We start from the raw sequence: 25637 nt of genomic DNA, 5'->3' as shown, positions 1-25637 counted from the left end.
TAAAAATCTCTGTAGTCTTTATCAGTGAAAGAGTACCTACCCAGCACCATATTTTTTACCCTACTTTCATTTCCTTAAAAGTAATGACGGTGACCTGAAAGTTCAAGTTAGTATTAGCTTACATTGTTATCTCACAAATAGAGAAATAGACTTTGTCCCCAGTGAATTAAAATTTTATTTTGAATATATGGATATTTCTTTTGCATCTGTAGAATTAATTTCTTGAGTCACGTTTAATACTTACACACTTGAAAGTTTTTACATGCTTTTCATAAGGTCAGCACAATTCTTTGCACCTTTTTTTTTTTCTGCATTTGTCTTTCTCATACTTCTCTTCCTCTATCCTTTTATATAATATCCCTTAAGAGGCCAGTCTCTTTATTTTATAATTTGTTGAGTCTGCATTACTCTCATGCATTCTCTTGAAGACTGGTTCCCTTCCCAGCACTGCTGTTTGTGGAATGACCTAGGAGATGTCACCTTGCTTCCTATGTTTTTGTATTAGCCAGCAAAAAGGAAAAGTAACTGATGCTTTATCCCAGGATTTTCTGATGATTGACTAAGAGAGAGAAAGTAAATGAAGCTTTTAAACTGTGAATCATGACTTAAATATTACCATGTATTATCATTATGTATTGCTATTATTATAGGTTATTGTGTTTTCTTGCCATTTTAATTCTGAGATTAATGAAGTCAGTAAAAGAGACATAGCATTTTATACGCAACCATATTGGCAATCTGTATTGCAGGTTGTTTTGTACTCACACATATTCCAAAAGATATAACATATTGTAGGGCTTTTTGATGAGTATCAACATGTATTTGCATTAGGCACTCCAATAACTATCAAAATGTAGATCCTGTCTCATAATATATGTTTAACATAGTAAAACATATGTTAATGGATGAATAAATAGCAGTCTTCTGAGGTACTAGGAAAAGTGAATCTCCAGACTGAGATGGGGCATGAGGAGTCTTAACAATTGTGAGCTTTGTGCGTTACACCTTTAGCAATATTGTAGTTCTCTGAGGAATGAAAAAGCATTATTTGTTTTGTTGTAATTGTTTAAAATTAGACCAGCAGGGTTTGACTTGTAAAATAATATAGCCAATGGGATGATTAGTTTTGAATTTATTGACATTGTTGGTTGTATAATACTGAAATCTAGCATATGTCATTTATGTTTGTAATATTTTCTGATATATGAGGCAATAAGTTAAAATTCTAGAAAATATATATTTAGTTGTCCCCAGCAAGGCAAAGTTGATACTGTCTTCCTACATGATCCCTGCTTTGCACAGCATTTTAAAATGTCTAGCTAATTTACTGAAGTACCAACCAAAGGTTATGCATAACTCTTCTCTGTGAATCCTTTAAAAAAGACTGGGGCACCTACATGACTATTGGAACCTGAGCATTTTGATGTTCACAAGTGTAGTTGTCATAGATGGAAAGATTAAGCCGAAAGTCCAGTAAACCACCATTTCATGTACACTGTACTGTCCGTTTGTGGCAGGGGGTGGTATGTGGAAATAAAACCACATGTAAACTAAAATTGCAGTCAAAGCCAAGGGTGGAAGTTTGTTGATACTTGAGAATACTTAGAGGAAATTTTTTTTTTTTTTTTTTTTTTAGGAAAAATGGGTAATTGAGGGCAAGCATGTTTCTGGCTTGTTATTTGATAAGTAGCTGTTTATCACATCATGTATTTTGGCCCTAAGTACTCAATATTGGGCTTTATCTCTTGAACTTGGAAGGACAGATTGTGGTGTGTTGATTCTGGTCATGTTTCTGAATGATAGAAACTTCACTTCTGTGTTTCTCATCCAAGATGGTAAAAGCTGTAAGAACAGCCTAAAGTCCAGAGGATTTGACTCATTTTTCATGTCAGCATCGGCAGACTGATCAATGACTGAACAGGCATTCATTAAAAACCTGTGTTATGCAAGGTACTGGGGAAATGCTAATGAGAAAACAAAGATAAATAAAACATTTCCTCTGACCTCAAGGAACTTATAATCTGGATGAAGTAATAAGATCTCATAAAAGTTAAACAATATGGGGAAAAATATGCCAGCACTGTAATATGGCAAATTGTAAGATAAATAATCATCACTCCAAGTTCAAGCTGTGAGATTTCATGTGAAGGAGAGGTAGAGTAAGTAGGGCTTCAAGGGATGGCAAGATTTGGACAAGCCAAGAAAACATCATGCAAAATACATTTATGTTTTATTTGGTTATATCTTAAAAGCCTAGTACTAAATTATGAAATAAGCAAATTCATTTCTGCAGGCATCACAGCAAACCCAAAGTTCCTATGCTAAAAATGACCAATGAAATAGAACAGGATATTATTACAAATAAGATCAGATATGAATACAGGAAAAGAAAAAGTACTAGGCATCATTTTAAGCATTTCTAATAATCTAATTATAGAAATATGTTTATATTTATGTTAAAGGATTCTTGGATAATATTTACCTGTGGGCTTTTTCAACATTCCTGGTATTGTATACCCTCACATACAAACTAGTAATAGTATATCAGAAATTCCTTTTTGTGACTAGTGTGAACATATTTGGAGTATTTGAATAATTCAATGTGTATTTTTTGAGTAGCTTGTATTACTGCATTTATGTGCACATATGAAATCTAAATTATTTGTGAATATCTATTTTATTCTAAGAAAATTAGCAAGCTGATAACATAGCATACAGAAAAATAATAGCAGCAGTAAAACTGATTAACTTAAAAAGTAGCGGATATTAAATCTGTGAGAAGACTGTAAGCTGTACTCTATTTCAAAATGCTGCTCATTTTAGCATAACTACCACTAAAAATGAAAAAAGAGAGTATATGTTCATGTCTGGTGAAAACATAGTGTTTTTGTTAGAGTAGTGTACTTACTATCCAGAGATAATTTTTGTAGAGTTAAAGTTTCTAGGAAATGCCTAATTTATTTGAGCCATCTTTTTCTCTTCTCTTCTCTTCTCTTCTCTTCTCTTCTCTCTCTTCTCTTTCTCTTTTCTTTTGCCCAGCTGGAGTGCAGTGGTGTAATCTTGGTTCACTGCAACTTCCGCCTCCCAAGTTCAAGCAATTCTTCTGCCCCTGCCTCCCAAGTAGCTGGCATTAAAGGCATCCGCCACCATGCCTGGCTAATTTTTGTATTTTTAATAGAGACAGGGTCCCGCCGTGTTGGCCAGGCTTGCCTCGAACTCCTGATCTCAGGTGATCCACCTGCCTCAGCCTCCCAAAGTACTGGCATTACAGGTATAAGCCACCACCCCGGCCGTTTTTTCATGTTTTATTATATTGCTGTAGAATTACAAAGCTCTGCTGTCAGCAAAGCCTTTCTTAGTTACCTTTTTGGAAGACTCAAGGTAAAATAAATTCATTGAAAATTACATTTGTTCTGATTTGTTTCTTACAGTATTTTTCATATCTAAAATACTTATTGAGGGCTGGGCACAGTGGCTCACATCTGTAATTCCAGCATTTTGGGAGGCCATGGCAGGTGGATCATTTGAAGCCAGGAGTTGGAGACCAGCCTGGCCCATGTGGTGAAGCCCTGTCCTTACAAAAAATACAAAAATTACCCATGTGTCGTGGTACATGCCTGTAATCCCAGCTACTTGGGAGGCTGAGGCAGAAGAATCTCTTGAAATCAGGAGGTGGAGGGTGCAGTGAACTGAGATGATGCCACTGCACTCCAGCCTCAGTGACACAGTATGCCCTGCCACACACACACACACACATACACGTATATTAAAAATATAATATATAGTTTATTAAATAAATACTTAATGAAAAGTCACATTAATAAAGGAATACAAAAATTCAGTGTTCTTGGTGTAAATGGTAAAGAATTATTCATGGGGTTAAAAAGTTAGGGAATATTACTTTTTATCATGTACTGTCCTCTTAACATTCTTTAACCGTAATCAACAGAAATTGGCCATGGTTAATTAAAAAAAGAAAGAAGTTTATTGGAATAACAGGGTATAGCTCAAAGAATCAAAGGAAAAAGTTGAATGACCAATCTTCAGAAAAGGAGAGGAGTAGGGTTCCTCTGTAAATACTTGTAGCAGGGGTAGCAGGCTCTTCAGAATGTGGCAACTGTGATGAATCAGCTGCAACTCTTTTCCTGCAGCTCTCTGTTTAAGATTCACATTTGCTGCAGAGGTTTTGTTTTTGTTTTTGTTTTTTTTTGCATATATTGATATATGTGGCCATCTCTTCTCCAAAACGTTCTGGACATCTTGAGTGCCATGAAGATTGCATATGAGATTTGAAAAAGTTTAAAACACTAAAGGAAAATTGTGTTGACATAGTCAGAAGAGGGGTGAGCAAGGTGTCTGCTATCATTAAGTTCAGAAATCAATAGTTCATTTTTATTCTTTTTTTTTTTTTTTTTTTGAAACAAGTCCTCACTCTATTGCCCAGGCTGGAGTGCAATGACAAAATCATGACTCACTGCAACTTCCGCCTTCTGCGCTCAGGTGATCCTCCCATTTCAGCCTCCCCAGCAGCTAGGACAACAGGCACATACCACCACGGCCAACTAATTTTTTGTAGAGCTGGGGCTTTGCCATGTTGCCTAGGCTGGTCTCTAACTCCTGAATTCAAGCATTCCACCCACCTCGGCCTCCCAAAATGCTGGGATTATAGGCGTGAGCCACAGGGCCCGGCCTCAATAGTTTATTTTGAAGTTTACTTATTAAATTCCTAAGAGGCAAGCATTATTATTACTATGTTCTTAGAAGTAAATATATCCCTGGCTACACAGTTAGAAAATATGGTTCCAGGATTTTAGTGAGGTCTATATCAAACCTGTACGATCCTTACAGCAATCCACATAGACACACGCAAATGTCCACACACATACTGACAAACTTTATAGTAGATTAAATTTTCAATTCAAATTATTCATCTATTTCAATTGATTAAACTTTCTGATGCTTTTTTATTACATTATCTTTTGCCACTTTGGGAGGACTGATGATATATTTGTGTTAATCTAGATCACCCCCACTTTCTGTTTGCGAACACTGATATGCAAATTAATAGCTGGTGATAAGAATGCTACCTGTGAATATAAAGAAGAACATTTTAATTGATCTCTTTAGCTTATCAAATAGCTGCAGGATAATCACCGGTATTCATTAGGGAATTCATTTTGTAACAGATGTTCAAACACTGAAGACACACAGATGTATGAGATACGGTCTTTTGCAGAAACCCTCTTGTTATGTAGCTGTAGAAGAGATCTTACGTGAAAACTCATTTTAAAAAATTCAGTGTTAGATCTGAAAATGATAATTAATCTTGTAAACCTTTCTCATTGAACAAATGAAGAAACAGAAAAAGCACAGATGAAAAGCCCCAATTAGTACAGTAAGTTAGTGACAGGGTCATGGCCAGAAATACTGTCCCTTAATCCTCAGTCTTTGGTTCCTGGTGGTGTAGCACAAGGAACATTTGGTAAACTCCACGGATCACACACCCTGCAGGTTTTCTTTAAAAAGCATGACTTCTGATGTAATTGGAAAGGCATGCTGCTTTAATGCTACTAGTTTGTCTTCAAGGAATAGCAGGACTGAAATAATTGGAAAGGAAGAAAAACAGGGATACAGAATGACCAACATGAGAAAAGGCACAGAATTGGAGATGTGTGTAGTATATATTTGTTCACCAATTAATACATCGGTTTGACTGGTTTTGAGTTTAGATAGGAAAGCAGAGGGGGAAAAAACACAAATAGAAGCTGAATTATAGAGATGTACGTGGCTGAAACTACAATTAATGTATATGCAACATAGTATGATGGAAAACTGGCTCAAATAGTCATGATTCTAAATCTTGGATCCAACCCCCAACTGTGAAATTTTAGAGTCCAGTATTGAAATAACCTCAATAATAACATATGCTTGCGTTAGTTAGAAATTGTGCTTGGCTAGTAGCAGCAAAGCTTAACACTAATGACATACTAATGAGAAGTCTGTAGCTATGCTCTCAAGGACTGACACCTTGGCAGTATAATGCCATCAAGAGCCTTGGCTTCATTTTTTAAGCACTTGTCAGCACTTATTTACAATATGGCTTCTGGATCTCCTCCATTGTGTTTATGCCTCAGGTAAGAGAAAGGGGAAGGGCAGAAATCAAATACCAGATAAATTAACAACTATCACTCATGCTTTAAGGAGTTTTTCAATTAGGCTGTAGGCTAAAAATGTATTTTGTACCTCATTTCCCAAAACTTAAATAAAAAGGCACCACATCTACAAGGGAGGCTAGCAAATACAGTTTTTCAGCTGGACGTATGGCTGACTCTAACAAAAGCACAGTTCTCTTAACAGGACGTAAGAGAAATATAATTATTAGGTATGCAAATGGAAGTTTCTGCCACTATATGACCTTACATATTTGTTTGAGAATTAAGGAAAGAAGGTAAACTATATTTTAAATATTACATCCTGCAAAGAGAAAAGTTCAGAAGGTAGGGTAATTTGGGGAAAAGGTTGATAAATTTGCTCATAGATATATCGAGATTGTATTAGTGATGGTACAGGCATCTATAAAGCAGTGTACACAAATCTCAGGAACTAGTTTGAGACTGGATATTGAGATACAGAGCTGTCAGCATAGTAAGTGGATGGGGCAGAAGCTTAACTGCTGTTGCTGCAAAAATATGGAAGTGATCTCTCTGATTGTTCACTCCAACATACACTAAAGGTAGCCAAGTATTTTAGGCTGTATTTTGCAGAAGCTAGAGAGATTGTTCTAAGTCCACATACCACTAATGGCGTCAGAAGTTGCACTGTAGTTGGTGGTGGTTCATGATTAGGAAATCACGTATCCTCACACTTCTAGTTCAGCCTTCAATGAACTCAGGCAACTGCATTTCTCAAGTCCCTGGGCCAGTCAATCCACAACATCAAATAGTGTGTCCTTCCAGACTTCTTTTAGGGCCTTTCTTCTCTTGACTCAATGAGCCCTCCCACATTACTAAGGCAGAGATATTTTACACTTCTCATTCTAAAAAGTATCTGTATTTTCTTTATTTTTCTTACCTAAGGATTTTTTTTTCTCAAGCAACTTTATACATTAGCTAATGCTTTATACAACAACTTAAGGTTTTTGCATGTCCAGAGGGACTGGTAGAAATAGGAAACCCCTTTAATACTAGGTGATCCCAAGTCCTTGTCATTAAGAAATGTAATAACCACCAGGACTGTTCTGGATTGTCAGTCTAAACCTCGTCTTTGCCAAAGCATCCCATGTCTTCTCAAGTCAATACTTTTCTGCAAACATACCTTGACCTCCTTCATAACAACTTCTTAGTTTCTTCTTCAATATTTATTATTTTAGTTGCAAGTTTTAAAAAATTGTTTATGTAATGTATTTCCTGAAATAGTATGTCACTTGCAGGTGCTCAAGAATAATTGCCAAATGCATAAATGAATAAATGGAAGACATAAGGAAATTATAACATCATAAATTACCATATATATGTATAAATATATGCTATTTAGTGAGATCTAAGTGGGAATTATAGTTATTAACAAATACACACAGTTTAGAAGGGGGGCCAGACGTGGTGTGTAGTTCAAGCCTGTAATCCTAATACTTTGAGAGGCTGAGGCAGGAGAATTGCTTGAGCCTAGGAGTTGGGGACCAGCCCTGGAGGCATAGTGAGACCGTGTCTCTACAAAAAACACAAAAATTAGCTTGGCACATGGCCCACGTGTGTAGACCTTGCTCCTTGGGAGGCTGAGATGGGAGGATCACTTGAGCCTGAGAGGCTGAGGCTGTAGTGAGCTCATGGTTGCACCACTATACTCCAGCCTGGGCTACAGAGTAGCTTTTGTCTAAATAAATAAATAAATAAATAAATAAATCTACTAGGGGAAGCTGCAGAATTTATAATTCAGAAATGATAAATATTTGAATGATAGAAACTTTTGTGGCCCATGTTTTTTCAAAACAGATAGAGGCCTAGGTTATAACTAGATCCCTAAATTATTTGTGGTTTTCTGTGAGGCAAATAGTGGTTGGAGACATTTAGCATATTAAATAAATTCTCCACTTTAAAATGTTTTTTATTCTAATGCTAGGATCTTTGAGACTATTGATAATAGAGGCAGGTGTTTTAGTTATTGACTTTAGCCCTGTGGGGAATTTCATGAATTCATTTAGACCGATGTCTGTCAAGTTCAAGGCCTTTTTGCTTTTAAGAATATAGACATTTATTTTTTCATGAATATTCAAACATTATCTCAGTTATTAACTTAGAGATTTGACAAAGAACAATTCAGACTTTAATATTGGCTCAATTGATGCATGAATGTATGGGTTATAATCTCATTAAGTTACAATCCTCTTATCAAACATTAATATCAGCTATCATATTGCCATTGAATATTACTTATATAGAAGTGTATTTTATATATGTATATTGGTTGCATACATATATATGTAGTATGTATGTACATGTATATATACATATGTATACATAGATACACACATAATCCTGTTCTAAGTAAACATATTCCACCCTGTATCTCACAGTAAATGCAGCTACGAAACCTGGATAGAGTGGAGCCATCAGAACTCTGAAAAGTAAATATTAGCAGGTAGTTTAGTGAAGAAGAGTACTACAAAGTATCTCCAAACGTGTGATGAGTTTACCATTATTTTCCCTCTACTGTCCCCTGTCCTGGAGTAATAATTAGAAAAACATTAGCATAATAAATCCAAAGCAAGATGAAGAAATAAAACAATAAATATAAGAGCAAAAAACAATGCATTTCAAAACAAATTATACAGAAATCAATAAAATTAAATGCTTGTTTTTTTGAACAGACCTAAATATTGATAAACCTCTACCAACACTGAAAAAGGAAAAAAAAAAAAAACAGAAAAAATGATAAATATTAAGAACAAAAGAGGAGATGTTACAGACCCTGCAAACATAAAAAACAGAATAAGAAAATACTATAAACACGTCTACTGACATAAAGTTTATAATTTCAATGAAATTGGACAATTTGGAATAAATGGATCAATTATTCAAAAAGTGTTAACTCTCAAAACTCAACATGAAATAGATAGCCTAAATAATCCCATAACTATTAAATAAATTATAATTTTAGTTTAAAACTTTCTGAAAATGGAAATATTTGAGCCCAGATCACTTCAGTGACAAATTTTTACCAAAGACTTAAAGAAGAATTACCAATTCTACACAGTATTGTTCAGGAAATACAAGAAGAGGGAATGCATCCCAACATTTTTACACAGCCTTATTCTTACTACCAAAACCAGGTAGATGTAGTACAAGAAAAAAAAACTTTGATCAAGACTTTCATGCAAATATTTTCCACAGAACATTTAGATAACTCAATCAAGCAATATATAAAAGAATAATTCACCATGATAAAGTAGGGTTTATCCCAGAAGCATAAGATTGGTTTAATATTCAAAAGTTCATCAATATAATTCATCATATTAAAAAATTAAAGAAGAAAAAACACACTGTCAGATAAATTGAAAAAAATGGGGGAAGCTGGCTCTCCTGCCATGAGGACACTCAGGCAGTGCTGTGAAGAGGAGTCCATTTGGCAGCACCAGCTTGCCATCCATGCCATGCACATGCCACCAATGTGAATAAGACACTTCGAAACTGGATCCTCCAATCCCAGTCAAATCATCAAATCACGGTTGACCCAGCCAACATTGACTACAACCTCCTGTGAGATTAAGAGCTAAAACTGCCCTACAAACACACTTTCAAATTTCTGACTCAAACAAAATAAGATATATTATTATTGTTTGATGTCACTAAGTTTGATATATTACGATATAATATGCATATATACAGGAGTAATAATAATGAGGGCTCACAGTACATAAATTGGTAAGAGAGATGTGAGGAAATAAAGGCAAACTGATTTTAAGAAAATGTTGCTAGTGTCAATAAATTGTAGATCCCTGTCAGGATGGAGAATTGCTGGAATAGGAGGTGGTGAACAGAGAGTAAGATGCTTGAAGTAGAGTTTCCAACAGTAATCCGTATATTAGAGCTGACAAGTCAAGGGTATGTTCATAAGAATCCATGACAACTGGAGTAAAGGAGCAAATCAGGAATCAAGAAGATGAAGAACATGAAAGGCCATTATGTTTAATGGATCATGAGTGTAGTTGAAGCAGTTACTAATCATCATGTCTAAAGTGGGTGTATGCTTTTTTTTTCTGTTTGTTCTTTTGTTCGTTTGTTTGTTTAATTGTTTGTTTTGAAATGAGAGCCATCTCACCCAACCAGAAAGACTGTGAGAGGAACCTGAAGATGATCATCATAAGGGGAGGGTGAATTTTGTGTATAAAACAAATAATAACATAGACAAAAATACAAGTGGAGCAGTAATTTTTCACTGCTGAAAAAATATTTGGATTACAGATATTTCGAGAAAAGGCTTTTACATGCAACAATAGCCATGCAATCTCAGGGGTTCTACTTTGAAACATGTTTTTAGAATCCTCGTCAAGACCACTGAGTAAGATTTAAAAAAAAAAAAAGAAAAGAAAAAGGGTTAATAACAGGTTGGTGCTGTCAGAACAAAAGATATTACTAAGTATATGCAAATGGGCAAGATGTTTACATGTTTCATTTTAGAAGGGTCCATAATCGTGAGCAGGGTTACCAAATATATTGTAAATGATTTACAGGAGTCATAATAATAATAATGAATTTAGCCAGGGATGGTGGCTCACGCCTATAATCCTAGCATATTAGGAGTCTGAGACAGAAGGGTCACTTGAGCCCAGGAATTCAAGACCAGCCTGAGGAACATAGCAAGACCCTGCATCTACAAATAATAATAATAATAATAATAATAATAATAATAATAATAATAAAATGGCCAAATATGGTGTTGCATGCCTCTAGTCCTAGCTACTCAGGAGGCTGAGGTGTCAGAATCCCTTAAGCCCGGGAGTTCGAGGTTACAGTGATCCACTCCACCCCAGCCTGGGTGACAGCAAGACCCTGTATCAAAAATAAATAAATAATAATAGTAATAATAATGAACTTGTAGTTCTAATGACATATTCAAAGCCATTGTGAAGATCACTGTGGTGTTCATTTAGTACTGTCTGACAGAAAAGCAAATATATTAGTGAGACACAGGTTATAAACCATCTAATATGTGGGTAGAGTTTTAAACAAGGCATGCATTTATGTGATGAATATGACAGATCAGAGAGTCAGTAGGATTTAGTGATGAGCTACATAAATAATGAAATCGTTTTAGCAGATTATAATCAAACATGCATGTTGAAGGCTTTTCTTTTCTTCAATGTTCAATTAGGTACTCAATTGACAGAAACACAGACTTGGAGAGATACTTCAATATTGATGCCAACAGTGGGGTCATCACAACTGCCAAGTCTTTGGATCGAGAGACAAATGCTGTTCACAATATCACAGTACTTGCAATGGAAAGCCGTAAGTTGTGAGGCTTAAAACTAAATTAAGATGGAGGACAGTGAGTGGAGAATCGATTGTCATGAGGTTGTAAATTCAACTTAATTAAAATAGTTCCTTATATGAATTGAACGAAAACTTGAGAACACCAAATTTCTAAGCTGTGAAATATACTTATCTTCACTGTCTTTGTATGCTAATAATTACAAAATTTATGAAAACCAAGGACTAAAAAACAGTGGGCCTATATTACCTTCACAGGATTTCTTGTTTTCTGATCACAATTCATACATCATGTTAATGCTGTTATGGAGTTAGTGAAATAGCTTATAAAAATTAGTACATTGATCTATAACCAAGACATCTGGATTTGAATATTCTGATATTAACTAAGTTTAGTCCCTCATAAAAAATAAAATAAGTAATAAAATAAAAACTATTGAAAAATGAATGCATATTTGCATGTATATATGTATATGATATATTGTGTATTTTAATATGTATGCATTTATAATACATGTGTTGATAATACAAATGTATAGTCATGCAAATATGAGTTCTAACATCAAAGAATATTGAAATTCATGGTTTACCATTTATTCTTCTTTCAACAATTTTCTCATCAGGGACTAAAAAACTACAAGTACACATATGGACTATAAATATACATTTATATGTATACATGTATATCCAAATACACACACATATAATCATGTATATGTATATATTTGGGTATACATATGTATGTATACATACACATATATGTATACACATGTATGTATGTGTATATATACACACATATATACATACATATGAATGTATGTGAGTGTGTATTTGGATCATATTTTCAATTTTCTATAGGTCCTTTTAAGTAATACAGCATTATGATTCTAGATTTCATTCTCAGCTTAGTCATTTTATTATTAGAATTGTGCTTTAGAGGGGCAAAGCGTAAATGATAAGACACTGTCTTATTTATTAGAGAATCCATCTCAAGTAGGAAGAGGCTATGTGGCCATCACTATTCTTGACATCAATGATAACGCCCCTGAATTCGCCATGGACTATGAGACCACCGTCTGTGAAAATGCCCAGCCAGGGCAGGTAAGAGTCTTCAGAACACTTTGCTTCTAATTTGTGGTTTCTTAAAAATATCCAGCAGCAGTTGCCTTTGAAATTCTTCCAGCTTTAAGATAAAACATAATCAGCTTGTTTCAGCAAAACTAACACTTTGATGTGTAGCATGAACTCATATTAAAGGAACCTTCAAATTCCAGCTTAATTGGGGTGATGAAAATTCCTCAGGAAGAAAAGGTAAACGTTGTAAAAGCTCTGTTAAATGGCTAAGAACTTAGACTCCTTTAAGAGAAAGATAGCATAGTACGCTGATTAGGCTGTTTCCACCTTACACAACCAGGTTTAAGTGTCTTACAGTTCAAAGAATTAAGTGCAGTTCAATCTCAGGTTGGTTTGTTCATCTATTGTTCAGTGTCTTGTGATGTTTCCCGGGATGTCTAATCAATTGGAACAGCTTATTTCTGAAGTTCACAAAAGTGAATTCAAACATGAACTAAGAAAAGGACATGATTTGTTTTTCAGAGCCCTTTTTTAAATTGGGTTCATAATAATACATTTGATCCTTTCTCCCTAGCTCATTCAGGGAGATGGTATTTATTATAAAGTGTAAAACTGCTTTGTCCTGACACAGAAAACTAAGCATAGCACACCAGTGTGCTTTCAACTTTTACTTTCTCTTTTCCTAGGTTATCCAGAAAATCAGTGCTGTGGATAAAGATGAGCCATCCAATGGACATCAGTTTTACTTCAGCTTAACAACGGATGCAACAAATAACCACAACTTTTCATTGAAAGATAACAAAGGTAATGTATTAATATTGTTACTGATAGAGGCAGCAGGTCCAGGTACTCTAAGCAAGTATTTTTCTCCCTCAGGAATACTGATTAGGGACTTTTTTTTTTTTTAAAAGCAAAGACATTAATTAAAGGGCAATGAGCACCTCAAGTGATTTTTATCTATGGATTTACTGTCATGAAGGAAAAGGTGCTATTTAACTTATTTTAGGCCTAAAGCCAAATAGGAGGGAAAGTTAGATTTTTCTTATTGTTTTCTTATAGGCACTCGTTTTTTTACTTGTGTATCAAGTTCATTATCCAAATAATATAATAAGTTGATGGTCAACTAAATACCCTAATAAGTACTATGCTCATAGATGCAACTTGAGACATAAGAACTGGACATTACACATTTTAATCTAAATCAGCTTTGACTTAATGTTTTCAGTAATAACACCCCTTACTCTTTTATTTTTACATAAATGCAAAGGTAATTCATGCAAATAGTAATAAAATGACATATTTATGAGCTAAGAAATATTAAAAATAACAAAATGACTCCCTCTCATGTCAGATTGTATTTCTCTGCTTCAAAGGTAAACAGTCTTAGCAGTTTCCTAAATATCATTATAGTAAAAAAACACAAATACCGATAAGTAGATTTTAGTTTTGCATAATGTTATATATTGACAATTATGAGAACTTAAAGCACGAGAACCTGCTATCATTGTCTAATTTTGAATTATATATTTGTATGAGTTTTTATTCAAGATATTTTAGAGGAAGGAGAGCATTTGAAACTGACGTAGAGGGTGAATAGTACCCCCCAACAGCATGGAAAATACCTATTTTTAAACATTTATGTTGTTTATGTAAATCTGGTTTTAGGGAAAAATACAGAAGTGGATTTGCTAGTCAGTACTGGCTTGTTTAAAACACACTTACTACCAAAAGGTGGACAAGAACTTTTGCCTGAGGCTGTCACCTTATTTAGTGCAACCCAGGCCTCAACAATTCAATCTGAAAATAATAATTTTTCTGGTCTTATTTCCTACTCAATGAGAATACTATTGTGTCCCTTCAGTAATATAAAAGGTAGAGCATTCTCTACATGGGTAACTCCAGACTCACTGACTTAAACATAGTTAAGAAGGATAATTCTCAGCATTTAGATTCGTCTGGTACACATGCAGAGAAGGGAATTTATGACCTTCACGAGGAGAATGTGACTATATCGCCCATGTGTCATCATCCAGTACCACCATGATTGCTGTACAGCACGTGCACTAAAATGTCTGCATCTATAGGACATCCACATTGCCACACAATTGAAAAATTATCTACTTTAAGCCCAGAGCTCCCTTGACTGTACCTTGAAGGAAAATATATGAATACAGAGAAGGTCAGTTCTTAAGAAGTCTTCCATAGGATCGCTTTTCTGAATAGAGTCATATTCGCACTTTTTAGGCATTTCAGCTTGTGTTCCTCAATTGTGTGTGTGTGTGTCATTTTCATATCAGTCATGTTAGATTACAAATCAACTTTCTAAAACTTTTTGTATCAAGTCATAAATGCATCTGACGTCTGAATTGGTAGGAGGCAAAGGCATAAGCCTGCATGCTATTGTGAAATGTACAGGAACTAACTGAAAACCATATCCTTCAACAACTCCAGCTTAATTTTTTATTGAATACCTTATCGAATTCATACATTTTAAAAGAAAAGATTTGTTTACATAAAAATCTACCAGATGGAATCTGAAAATCAAATCGTTTTATTACTGTCTCTTCTATAATTGCATGTAATACATTTTCTGCAGTCTAATATGAGCTTGCTGTTTTGTGCTGTTTGAGACAGATTTCATCTTGCTGTTTCACTAGAGTACCATTATTTTTATGCTATCATTGAATAAATCTTTTTGACAATTTAGAAGAGAGAAAAATATATAAAAGCACACTGCATGAAACTCTGATCCTGATTTTTCTTCTTTTCCTTTATATTTTTATTAATAGCTATTAATTTTAAAAATCTCATAAATACTCTATTTAATTAAGACAAGTTATTTGGAAAACTAACGGAGACAAAACATTTTTTATATATAAATCACACATGTTATAAAGACTTATTGATCACTTTTTAAAAGTTTTTAATTACTATAATTGCTTAGATGAAATCAAATATTGAATACAAATTAAACATAAATGGCCTATTTTATCACTGACAAAATGTTTATACACATAGAGTAGCTATAAATACAAATATAGAATTTTTTAAATTTTACAATAAAATTATTCTGAATACCCCTCTATATTCAATTTAAATAAAGTTAAAATAGCTGATTTTACCCTTTTTAAATGTTGGTCTTGAAACCTGTCAAAAAAAGGATAGATTGAAAATTTTATCTGTACTATATGATGATGCTGCAAAATATTTAAGCTGTTAATATGTACCATCCTTTCTATAAGTTTATGGTGTAAAATCTAAGATAAGTAAAAAGGTGTAGTTTTTATAAAGTTGCAATTAATGTAATAAGTGATGCATAAACATTTTCGTATTTTGTTTTACTTTATAACTATTTCTTTTGTTATACTGTGTAGAATAACATAAGTATCTTATAATGTATTAAACTGGAAATGTCCCCCTGTCCCAGAGAACTCAAAGAAAATGGTTGAAATAAATCTGCAACTCCAGAGATTTGCCTAATTAAGGCATCAAAGAAAATAGAGTGACTTAAATAAAGTTTGGGAAGACTGATTCCATCAGAAATCTTGTGTTACACATTTGCTTTCGTTATCCTAGACAACACAGCCTCAATATTGACCAGGAGAAACGGCTTCCGGAGACAGGAACAATCGGTTTACTATCTGCCAATTTTCATTGTGGACAGTGGATCTCCTTCACTTAGCAGCACCAACACCCTCACCATCCGCGTGTGTGACTGTGATGCCGACGGTGTAGCCCAGACCTGCAATGCAGAGGCCTATGTCTTACCTGCTGGCCTCAGTACAGGAGCCCTGATAGCAATACTCGCCTGTGTCTTGACATTATTGGGTAGGTACTGTTTCCAGGGCTTGCTCTGAAAGAGCTGTCACAATAACCATGTGTCACAACTTGCCTATTTTCTTCTCCATTTGGTGAACATATGCAGACATTCTACTAGATGGTGTTTGTTTTGTTTTGTTTTTCTTTGAGATGGGGTCTCACTCTGTTGCCCAAGCTGGAGTGCAGTAGCAGGATCTTGGATCACTGCAGCCTCTGCCCCTCAGGTTCAAGCAATTCTCCCACCTCAGCCTCCTGAGTAGCTGGGATTACAGGGGTGTACCACACCCAGCTAACTTTTGTATTTTTAGTAGAGACGGGGTTTCATCATGTTGGGCAGGTTGATCTTGAACTCCTGACCTCAGGTGATCCACCCGCATTGGCCTCCCAAAGTGTTAGGATTACAGGAGTGAGCCATCGCTCCTGGCCTGGATGGTGTTTTGCTCACTAAGTGATACAATTGTTGGCCACACTTTCCAGTGGTATATTTAAAGTATAACTCAGACAAAAGTTCTATCAATTTCATTTTCAAAACAACAGTGAAGATAAATGGCTTATGCTTTAAATTAATGTTTTTTAAGATTAAAAAGAATCTATCTTATCCCAGTTCTTTGCTTTAGAGCACTCGACAGAGGAGATACACTAGACTGGACAATACATTTTCTATATTGTTTTGATATTATGCGTACTTTAGAAATTATGGCTTTATATTCTACTTTTTAAAGAAAATATTTAAGATGGCTTTCTTAAATAATTTGCAAATTTGAAATGATTACAATTTCAGCAATGCAAATGTTATATTTTAAAAGTATTAAATACTAACACATTTAATTGTACATTTCTATGATTACTTTATTACTCGGTTAAATTCAATTTATAACTCATGCTTGCAGGAACTCAGATTTTGCAGCATCCTTTTAAAAATTGGGAGACGTCTAATGTGGACATTGGGTAATAGGTTCATTCCAAAGCAACATTTTTCTTCTCAATGTAACTGCCTGTAACACGGACAACAAGCACTTAATATGTTACCTGAAACTATACTCTGTGTTTTCTTGGGTTTTAATAGAATTAGTGAATCCACTTATGACATTTTTATATAACAGCATTTACAATGATAGTCACCATTGTATAATGTTTAAAAACTAGATTTCTGGATTTAGGTAAACTGAGCTTTTACTTCTGCCTGCAACATGCACTCCTTCTTCCCAAGGTTAATGTTAATCCTTCAGTAGCTGGTTAATTAACCTAAAAGTGAAAAATAACCAAACTGAATTCGTAAGATTGTTGTGAGAATTAAATCAAACAATTCATATAAAGAACAGAGTAAACATTCAATATACCATATAGTGAACGTTCAATAAATTTTAAGTGTTACTGATGGCAAATTATCAGCTAAGACCCGTTTACCAATACATTATAAATGCTGTCATGAAAATAGAGGTTATTGTCTTAAGTAACTTAAGCTAAACAAGTAAATCTAAAAGAAAATAAACTGTTGTATTTTGCATAGAACTTGACACAGATGCAGAAACTTTCAGAATTAGAAATGGAAAGTAATTACCTGCTAAATCTAATTAGAATCTAAGGGATTAAATTTTGAAAAAGGTAGAACCACTGCAAACAACTTTTTATTAGTCTAGAAGCTTCTAAAACAAACTTGTCCAACCTGTGACCTGTGGCCTGTGAGCCGCATGCAGCCCAAGATGGCTTTGAATGCGGCCCAACACAAATTCTTAAACATTCTTAAAACATGATGAAATGTTTTCTGTTTGTGTGTACTTTTTTTTTTTTTTTTTTTTTTGCTCATCAGCTATTGTTAGTCTATTTTATATGTGGCCTAAGACAAGTATTCTTCTTTCAGTGTGGCCCAGGGAAGTCAAAAGATTTAAATTTTGGAACCTAAAACGTAATAAAAAAGATGTAAATTGCATATTTATTTTATAGTAGCAGAATAACCTACATTAGAAGATTTAAAAATTCCATCCATGTTTAGAATGTCTTTAGCTTGAAGGCACAGAATCAGAAAGAAGAATGAGAGGACAAGTAGATGATGTGTGGAAGACTTTTTAAGTTTGGTCAGTTTATCATAAACAACTTAGATTATGCCTTAAAGGAATAAGATTGTATTCCCCCAATTTTAATGATCCTCAATACTGAATTGATTTTTTATTATTTTAAGGCTGTCTGATGAAGCTTGCTTCACTTTAGTAATACTTTCACCTTTGAATTTGGGGTTTTTTTTGCGATTTAGGTTGCTTGATGATTCTAATTAATTAAAAATTATCAGCTAATTATTACTGAAAGCCACTGAAATAGAGATTAGATTTCATTATTAGATATACTATATACAAGTATACATATACAGTATGTGTGTGTGTGTTTGTGTGTGTGTCTGTGCATAAAGGTTTGAGGGATTTTGTCAGAATTTAAGTATGGCTACGCTTTCTGCTAAATTTGAACATATTGCTTAAGTAGACACCAAATTTGCTTAAGTAGACACCAAATTTGGAATCCCTCTTCTACTTCTAAGGATCAATTTTTTTGTGCCCTATATTTTATTCATTTCTTAAGAGTTACTTCAAGTCTCCAAAACCTTAAGTAAAACAAAGTCTATTGTACTGAAATACAGTTTGGAACAAGGGACTTCTGCCTGCAGCTTCCATTTCTATAGTGACCGCACAATAATCAGTATCATCAAATGCTAGCATTTTAGCTCAGAAATGTGGTCTCTTTGTGTCTTATTTCCCAAGTTTTTAAAAGCAGATAATCAGGAATTTTTAGACGTTTTTAGTTTTGTCACCAGTATTGTAGACTCTGGATTTTCACACAGTAAGTGCTGAAGTCAATGAGATTAAGTATTCACAGGGGGTGCAAGTGAGGCCTGCAGCCTGGCATGAAAATGGAGTTCTAGTACACAATTCATTCTTTATGACACCTCAGAAAGTGGTGTGAATCTCATTTCTAGGCATTAGGTACCAGGATTTGTAACTCAAACCTTTTAAGACTTCCGAACAAATATTACTAGGAAATAGCAAGGTGAGGAGGTGGAGATGGGAATAACAACTTGAAAATCAAGTTCAGTTAAGAATGAAACTATAAAGTACCTGGACTTTAGGCTCTTAAAAAATAAAAGCACTTGACTACGTGTTAAGTCTGTATGCCAGTGATGTGACAAATTAAAGCTACTTGTAACATGATGGATGGGGATGCACTGACATTACCGGAAGTTTAATGCTGGAAGGCATCCCAGGTATCGATGCTAACCCAAACCTTACAGAGGGAGAACTTGAGGTATAGGGTGGGTTTGAGGATTTGTAGGAGTACAGTTAGAGGATATGATGGGATAAGATTCTAGGTCTCCTTATTCTCAATCACTGATTTTTATTAAACTGCACAAAAAATACATCTTGAAAATATAAAAATGTTTACTCCTATATATTGCTGAAATAATTCATGTTACCTGAAGTTGTATTTGTCAGTCTTCATCTCTATCCGTATTCTTCTAACTTTATGGATGAACTGCTTTCTAATTTCTCATTCTTGCTCTCACCTCTCTCTCTAATTTATTTGCACCTGAATTCTCTAAATGAAAAAAAAAAATCCAAAACTTAGAACATGGGATTACTTTATTTACAGTGAGTACAGTTTGAATGAGATACGTTATTGCTATATTCACATTTCATCATAAAATAATCAATTAGATGCCTCAATTATTTTTCATGCAGAAAAAGTCCATCAGTATAGGGCAAGATATTCTGGTATTCTAAATTTTGAATAGAAATTACAACCCATGCGTAACATCAATACTAATTTAATTATGCATTTTTAATCATAGTTAAATTCACACTTATAGACATACACAGTTATTCTTCTACCAGGCTAAAAATACTTTAAAGGAAAAAAAATCTATGAATGACTAAGACATTAGATTATTCAGTAGATTTTTTTTTTTAATAAAGGGGAAGAATTTCAGCTGTTTTGTTTAAAAATATGGTTTCAATATTAAATATTGTACTCCTATTCTAAAAATATTACAGCTAAATTTTTTCTGTTCCTCCGCACACACAAAAATAAAACCTGTTTCTTGCACAATAAAGCTGCCACTGAATTTACTATATTACGTTTTGGGTGTTTCTGTACTTGGACTTCGAGGTCGCAGTAATTGAAGTCCTGTAGCATTCCTTCCAGCTCTTTGCTCTTCTGAAACAATTGGAATTAGTTAGACCAGCCCAACTTCATAAACTCAGGTTTAATAAGGTGTTTGTAGAAACTTGCTGTTCACTGCGTGGGATTCAGTCTCTTCCAGTATGTCTATGATGGTCAGCTTGACAGTTAGCTGTCATGCATCTTTTCACTTTTCTTCGCTGATCTCCCAAGTACTAAACTATATTTGGTCACCAGTAACTGTGGCTATTCATGACTTTTTTCCAACAGAAAAATACTTTCTTGTTTTTGCAAGTGATAGTGAGCATTACTGAAGGAAAAAATACGTTAAATTGCATAGAAAAAAAAAAGTGGTAGCGCTATGTAAAAAAAAATTGATCCCCATCATAATCTATAATGATAGAACATCATTGGCAGAGCCGCCCTAGAGATCATAATGTGCAGACTACAGTTGGCTAATTTATGGTAGCAGATGTGTTCCTCTCTCAAACAAGCATGAGTATAATAAAAAATGAATTGCATTTCATAAGCCTGTACTATGTGCTAAACATCAGCCTAAGTGCTTTACAAGCATTATCTAATTTAATGCTCATAACAAATTTCCTAGGCAAGTATTACTATGCCCACATTTTATATAAGAAGACTACAACTTAGAGGAAATACACAAAAAGTTATAGGGCGAACGAGTGTCAGAGTCAGGACCCAAACACAGGGAAGCCTGCCTCCTAAATGTTCTGTATAAGGTATTTTTGCATATGTGTTTCCCCATGTGAAAGAACCCTCCATTTCTAGGAAATGCCAATAGGTCTGTGGATATTACAGCCTGGGCACTGCCAAATTAGGTGCAAGAGTATCTTTGCTGTGTTTCACATAGTGGCTTTATTATTTATCCAGTTAACTCTGAGTATCTTCCAATTCCTTCCAGTCTTTAGAAAACACATTTAGAAGGGTGTATGTTAAATTTGAGGTTATATTCCAGTACAACCAAAATCTAATACACAAATTGTCTTTGTGCATACACCATTCATTGTACCTAGGAATTTTTTTTTTCTATATTAACTGAGACTAAGGTGAAATCATTCTCTCTCACACATTTAAAGGAAATGAATTTTACGATACCTGTTTTGGGAAAAGATCCATTTTAGTTAAACTTTTCCTTTTCTTGAGACCTGGAAAGAATTAGCCCCTTTAAGCATATATGATCTATCACAGCAGGTCGACCAATGTAGCTTCCTTGTTCTATTGGAGAGTTGAAATCTCCATAAAAACATCAATCCTGAACAATTTTCCTACATTTCTGCCTCTTTTTCTTATTGAACCCCATTTATATGTTTTTCTGAGTGGAATCAGTCAGGCCTCTCTCTTCTCACTTGCATCCTCCAGGGTCAGTTAGTCCACACATACTGTTAACTTTAGTTTGTTGGGCCTTGGATCAATTTGTTTCTGTCTCTTATTGTTGCACCTGATATTTGTCCAGGGTCCTTTCTTTTCCTCTTGAATTGTGGCAACTCTACCATTCTTTATCAGAACCAATCCATCAGTATTGCAGAGTAAGCTTTTAAAACGTAAATGGGATTTTGCCACACCCCAGCTTAAAATTGTATTTTCATGAAACCCCATTGTCTATGGACTAAAATAACAGACTCTCCAGGACCAGACAGCTCTCATCCAGTTCAACCTTATTTTTCTCTACTTACTTGGTGTACTTTAGTCAAATTGCATCAGTTGCTTTTTCTAAGACTCATTCTGCTTTGTCTTTCTGCCTGGAATACCTCTTCCCAGAATCTACAAGTGGGTCACTTTTTTTTATTATTATTATTCAAGACTCACTTCTTTGGCTTCTGAGTCAAGGTTGGGTGCTGTTCCTAAAGACCCCACAACACCTTGTATCTAGCAGTCTTTGAGCATCTGACGTGGCTGACTTGTCTGTTTCATTGGTTTATCTCCTTGTCCATCTCTTCCAGTAGACTGCTTTTAGAGGCAAGGACTGAGCATTATTTTATCATTATTTATATCAGCTAATCAGATGCTGATCTGACACATGCAGAACATTCCATACATGCATGATGAATGAAGCATGAATGATTTGAATGTACTCAATTGTGGAAAAGAATAATTGATTTGACTTATTTTTATTACCCGTAGGAGTATCTCCATTAGACCCTGTTTTTTCTATTTCCCAAGACTCTATAATTTTAGGACATTTTTTCTGAGATTTGGTCTATCTCTTTAACTCTTCAGGAAAATGGATGTGTCACAAATTAAAAGAATTTAAATGATGTTTTCAGGTTAATAGCCATGGAACTACATAATGGCTTAAGAAAACAAATTAGAATATATGGCTAAAGGTAGATAGACAAAATATTGCAGAAGAGATGTCAGAGATATTTTATTTATCAGTTTAAAATTCAGTTAAATGTTACAATTGATATCTCAATCACTCACTTGGATCATATCAATTATGAATCTTTAGTTATCCTTTGCAAAAGTAAAAGTGGTAGAGTGGGTCCCTAAGCGCAAGATAAAATTTTAGCCTTGTGTTACTGGGGATCTGCATGAGCCTCAGATTCCATAGCACATAAATCCAGACAAAATGACAGGTTGATTTCCACTCATCCTTCAGATCTTTGCTTAAATGCCACTTCTGATGACATCCTTTTCTGATCACAACCAGATGGTGCTGGTACTCCTGCATTTTTCCTATCACTTTCCTTTTTAAGACATAAATTATTTTACGTCTCTGCTTGAAACATTTCAAAAGCATCAGATGCACTTGCATGAAATCCAAATGTTTATCATGGTCCACAAGGCAAGCGTGTTCGGCCACCTGCTTACCTCTCTAAGGTATCAGGCTGTCAGATCCTTCTCTCACCCAGTAGGAGGACCCACAGTGCATTTCTTCCCATTATTTTCAAGTGTGCTACCCTCCTGCTGAAACGTTCTTGCTGCATTCCTTCACCTGTCAAGTTTAGATTATCTTTAATGCCTCAGCTTCAGTGTTATCTCCCCAGGAGGAGTGTCCTAAGCACCATTCTTCTCCATCATAGTATTTATTTCTTTTGTAGTGCTTATCACAACTTGTAACTATATGAGTTTGTTTGTTTTGCTCAAATATAAAAGCTTTTCAATGTAGTGATCTTCAAGTCTGTCTGTCTTCTTAACCAGTATATTATTGGGGCCTGTCATAGGCACATATGGAGACAATATTTTTAATCCATAAATATTATTTGTTGTACTCTACAGTGAATTTTGCAACCTTATCCACATATTTTAATCCCTTCAAGAATAGGTCCAGTATCCTCTATAATTCATTATTCTACCATCAGTTAGAATAGAGTAGATAACAGATAAATTAACTACATTACAGGAGGTCATCAAAATCACAAGTGAGAGCATGGTAAAATTTACATTTTATCTGTGTATGAGTTACATGACTCAAATTTTAGCAAGACCCAAAAAGTTTGGAACTGAATCATATGAATTTATTGTAGAAATTTCACAATGTGTGACCTATTATTGAATAAAAACAGATATTGCCTACGTGGGTTACACTACTTAAGCCCTGTACAAATAGACACTCACTTAATCTTCATAAAGTTACTATGAAGTGGTTTCAAAGAGGTAAAGACTATTATTTTCATTTTGGAGAGCAGGAAACTGAGGCAAGGAGAAGTAAAAGATCTCACCTACCTCCATATATCCAGGAAATGGAATAACAGGGAGTCAACACAGATGAGGTCCTTAAATAGGCAGGAGCCATGGACTGAGGGACAGGACGTGAGACGTATTCCATGGGTTACAGTGAGTAAGAAGAATTGGTTGAGTGGAACATGCGGTGATGGAGAGTTGAAGCGAAGAGGAAATGAAGAAGCTGGAGTCAAAGGTGACTTGAAGTTTCTGGTTTGGGTATTCTCTTACTTGAGAAAAGAACACAAGATAGGAAACAAATCAGAGGAACGTTAATGAGATTAAACTTACAGATTTTGAATGGTGTATGAATGAGAGCCATTGGACAGAACGTTGTTATCAGTAAAGGAAGTGGTCATAACAAATCATAACAATGATGATAATTACCGTTTTGAACATTTATTATATTCTGACGAGTACATATATTTGTATTATCAAAAATAGGAGTAGTCATTTTAAAATACGGTCTGGTTATCCAAAGAGATAAATGAGAGATTTAGATGTCAGAGACATCAGCTCTTGCCATACAAGAGGCAGTTGAACCTGGGGTTTCACTGGGCTTGCCTAGGAAGAATGTGGGGTGAAAAGCCAAGAAGCCAAGTATGGAACTTGAGGAATATTTACTGTAAGTACTTCTCAGAAGAGAGCGGCTACAAAAAAATATATATATAGTTTGAAATAAGAAAATAAAAAATTTTTTTCTTTTAAACTGGCTGCAAGCAGCTGCATTGTTTACTATTGGGTAAGTTCAAGAGAGCTGGCCCACACAATTTCCCATGAAGTTCTGTGTCAAATAGGACACACATGCCATGTAAAAAAAGGGTCACAAAGTGCTCATTGGATTTAGCAAAATGTCAGTCATTGGTAGCCTTGGTCCCTGGGAAATAGCAGGGAAAACTCAGATTGCTCTGGTTTGAGAGCAATCAGGATATAAGAAAGTGGCAATGTGGAGTAGGCTACTTTTACATAAAATAAAAGTTAATAATATTGAGGGTATATGAAGATAAATGTTGATTGGAAAATTTCAGGAAACCATGTCCACTTAATGTCCTCCCTGTCTGAGCTCTGATGGAATAGTGTGTCTGGAGGCAGTGGAGAGAGTTTCAAGTTGACCCTGAAAAGAGTGAGGATACCATGTTTCTTCATCATGGTTATTTGTGATCCATCTGAAGCCAACAACATTCAAGCTCAGTTCAATATTAAAAGGAAAAGAAGCTGGGAGCAGAGGCTCATGACTGTAATCCCAGCAGTTTGGGAGGATGAGGCCAAAGGATCACTTGAAGCCAGGGTTTGAGACCAGCCTGAGCAACAAGCGAGACCTCTTTCTCTACAAAACATAAAACAATTAGCTAGGCATGGTGGCGTGCACCCAAAGTCCCGGCTGCCCGGGAAGCTGAGGCAGGAGGA

General features: G+C 34.9%; 1 protein-coding gene across 1 annotated transcript in view; it reads left to right on the top strand.

Annotated features, from left to right (window-relative positions):
• The window catches only part of CDH7 (cadherin 7), a 128522-nt gene that overhangs the window by 88582 nt on the left and 14303 nt on the right, over positions 1-25637 (top strand). The window contains exons 7-10 of the mRNA XM_073006246.1: positions 11368-11504; positions 12466-12587; positions 13247-13364; positions 16137-16388. Coding sequence (XP_072862347.1) covers positions 11368-11504; positions 12466-12587; positions 13247-13364; positions 16137-16388 — 629 coding nt within the window. The remainder of the gene's footprint in view (positions 1-11367; positions 11505-12465; positions 12588-13246; positions 13365-16136; positions 16389-25637) is intronic.

Source organism: Chlorocebus sabaeus, chromosome 18, assembly GCF_047675955.1.
Source record: "Chlorocebus sabaeus isolate Y175 chromosome 18, mChlSab1.0.hap1, whole genome shotgun sequence".
Taxonomy (NCBI): domain Eukaryota; kingdom Metazoa; phylum Chordata; class Mammalia; order Primates; family Cercopithecidae; genus Chlorocebus; species Chlorocebus sabaeus.
This window is presented reverse-complemented; position numbering and strand designations above follow the sequence as displayed.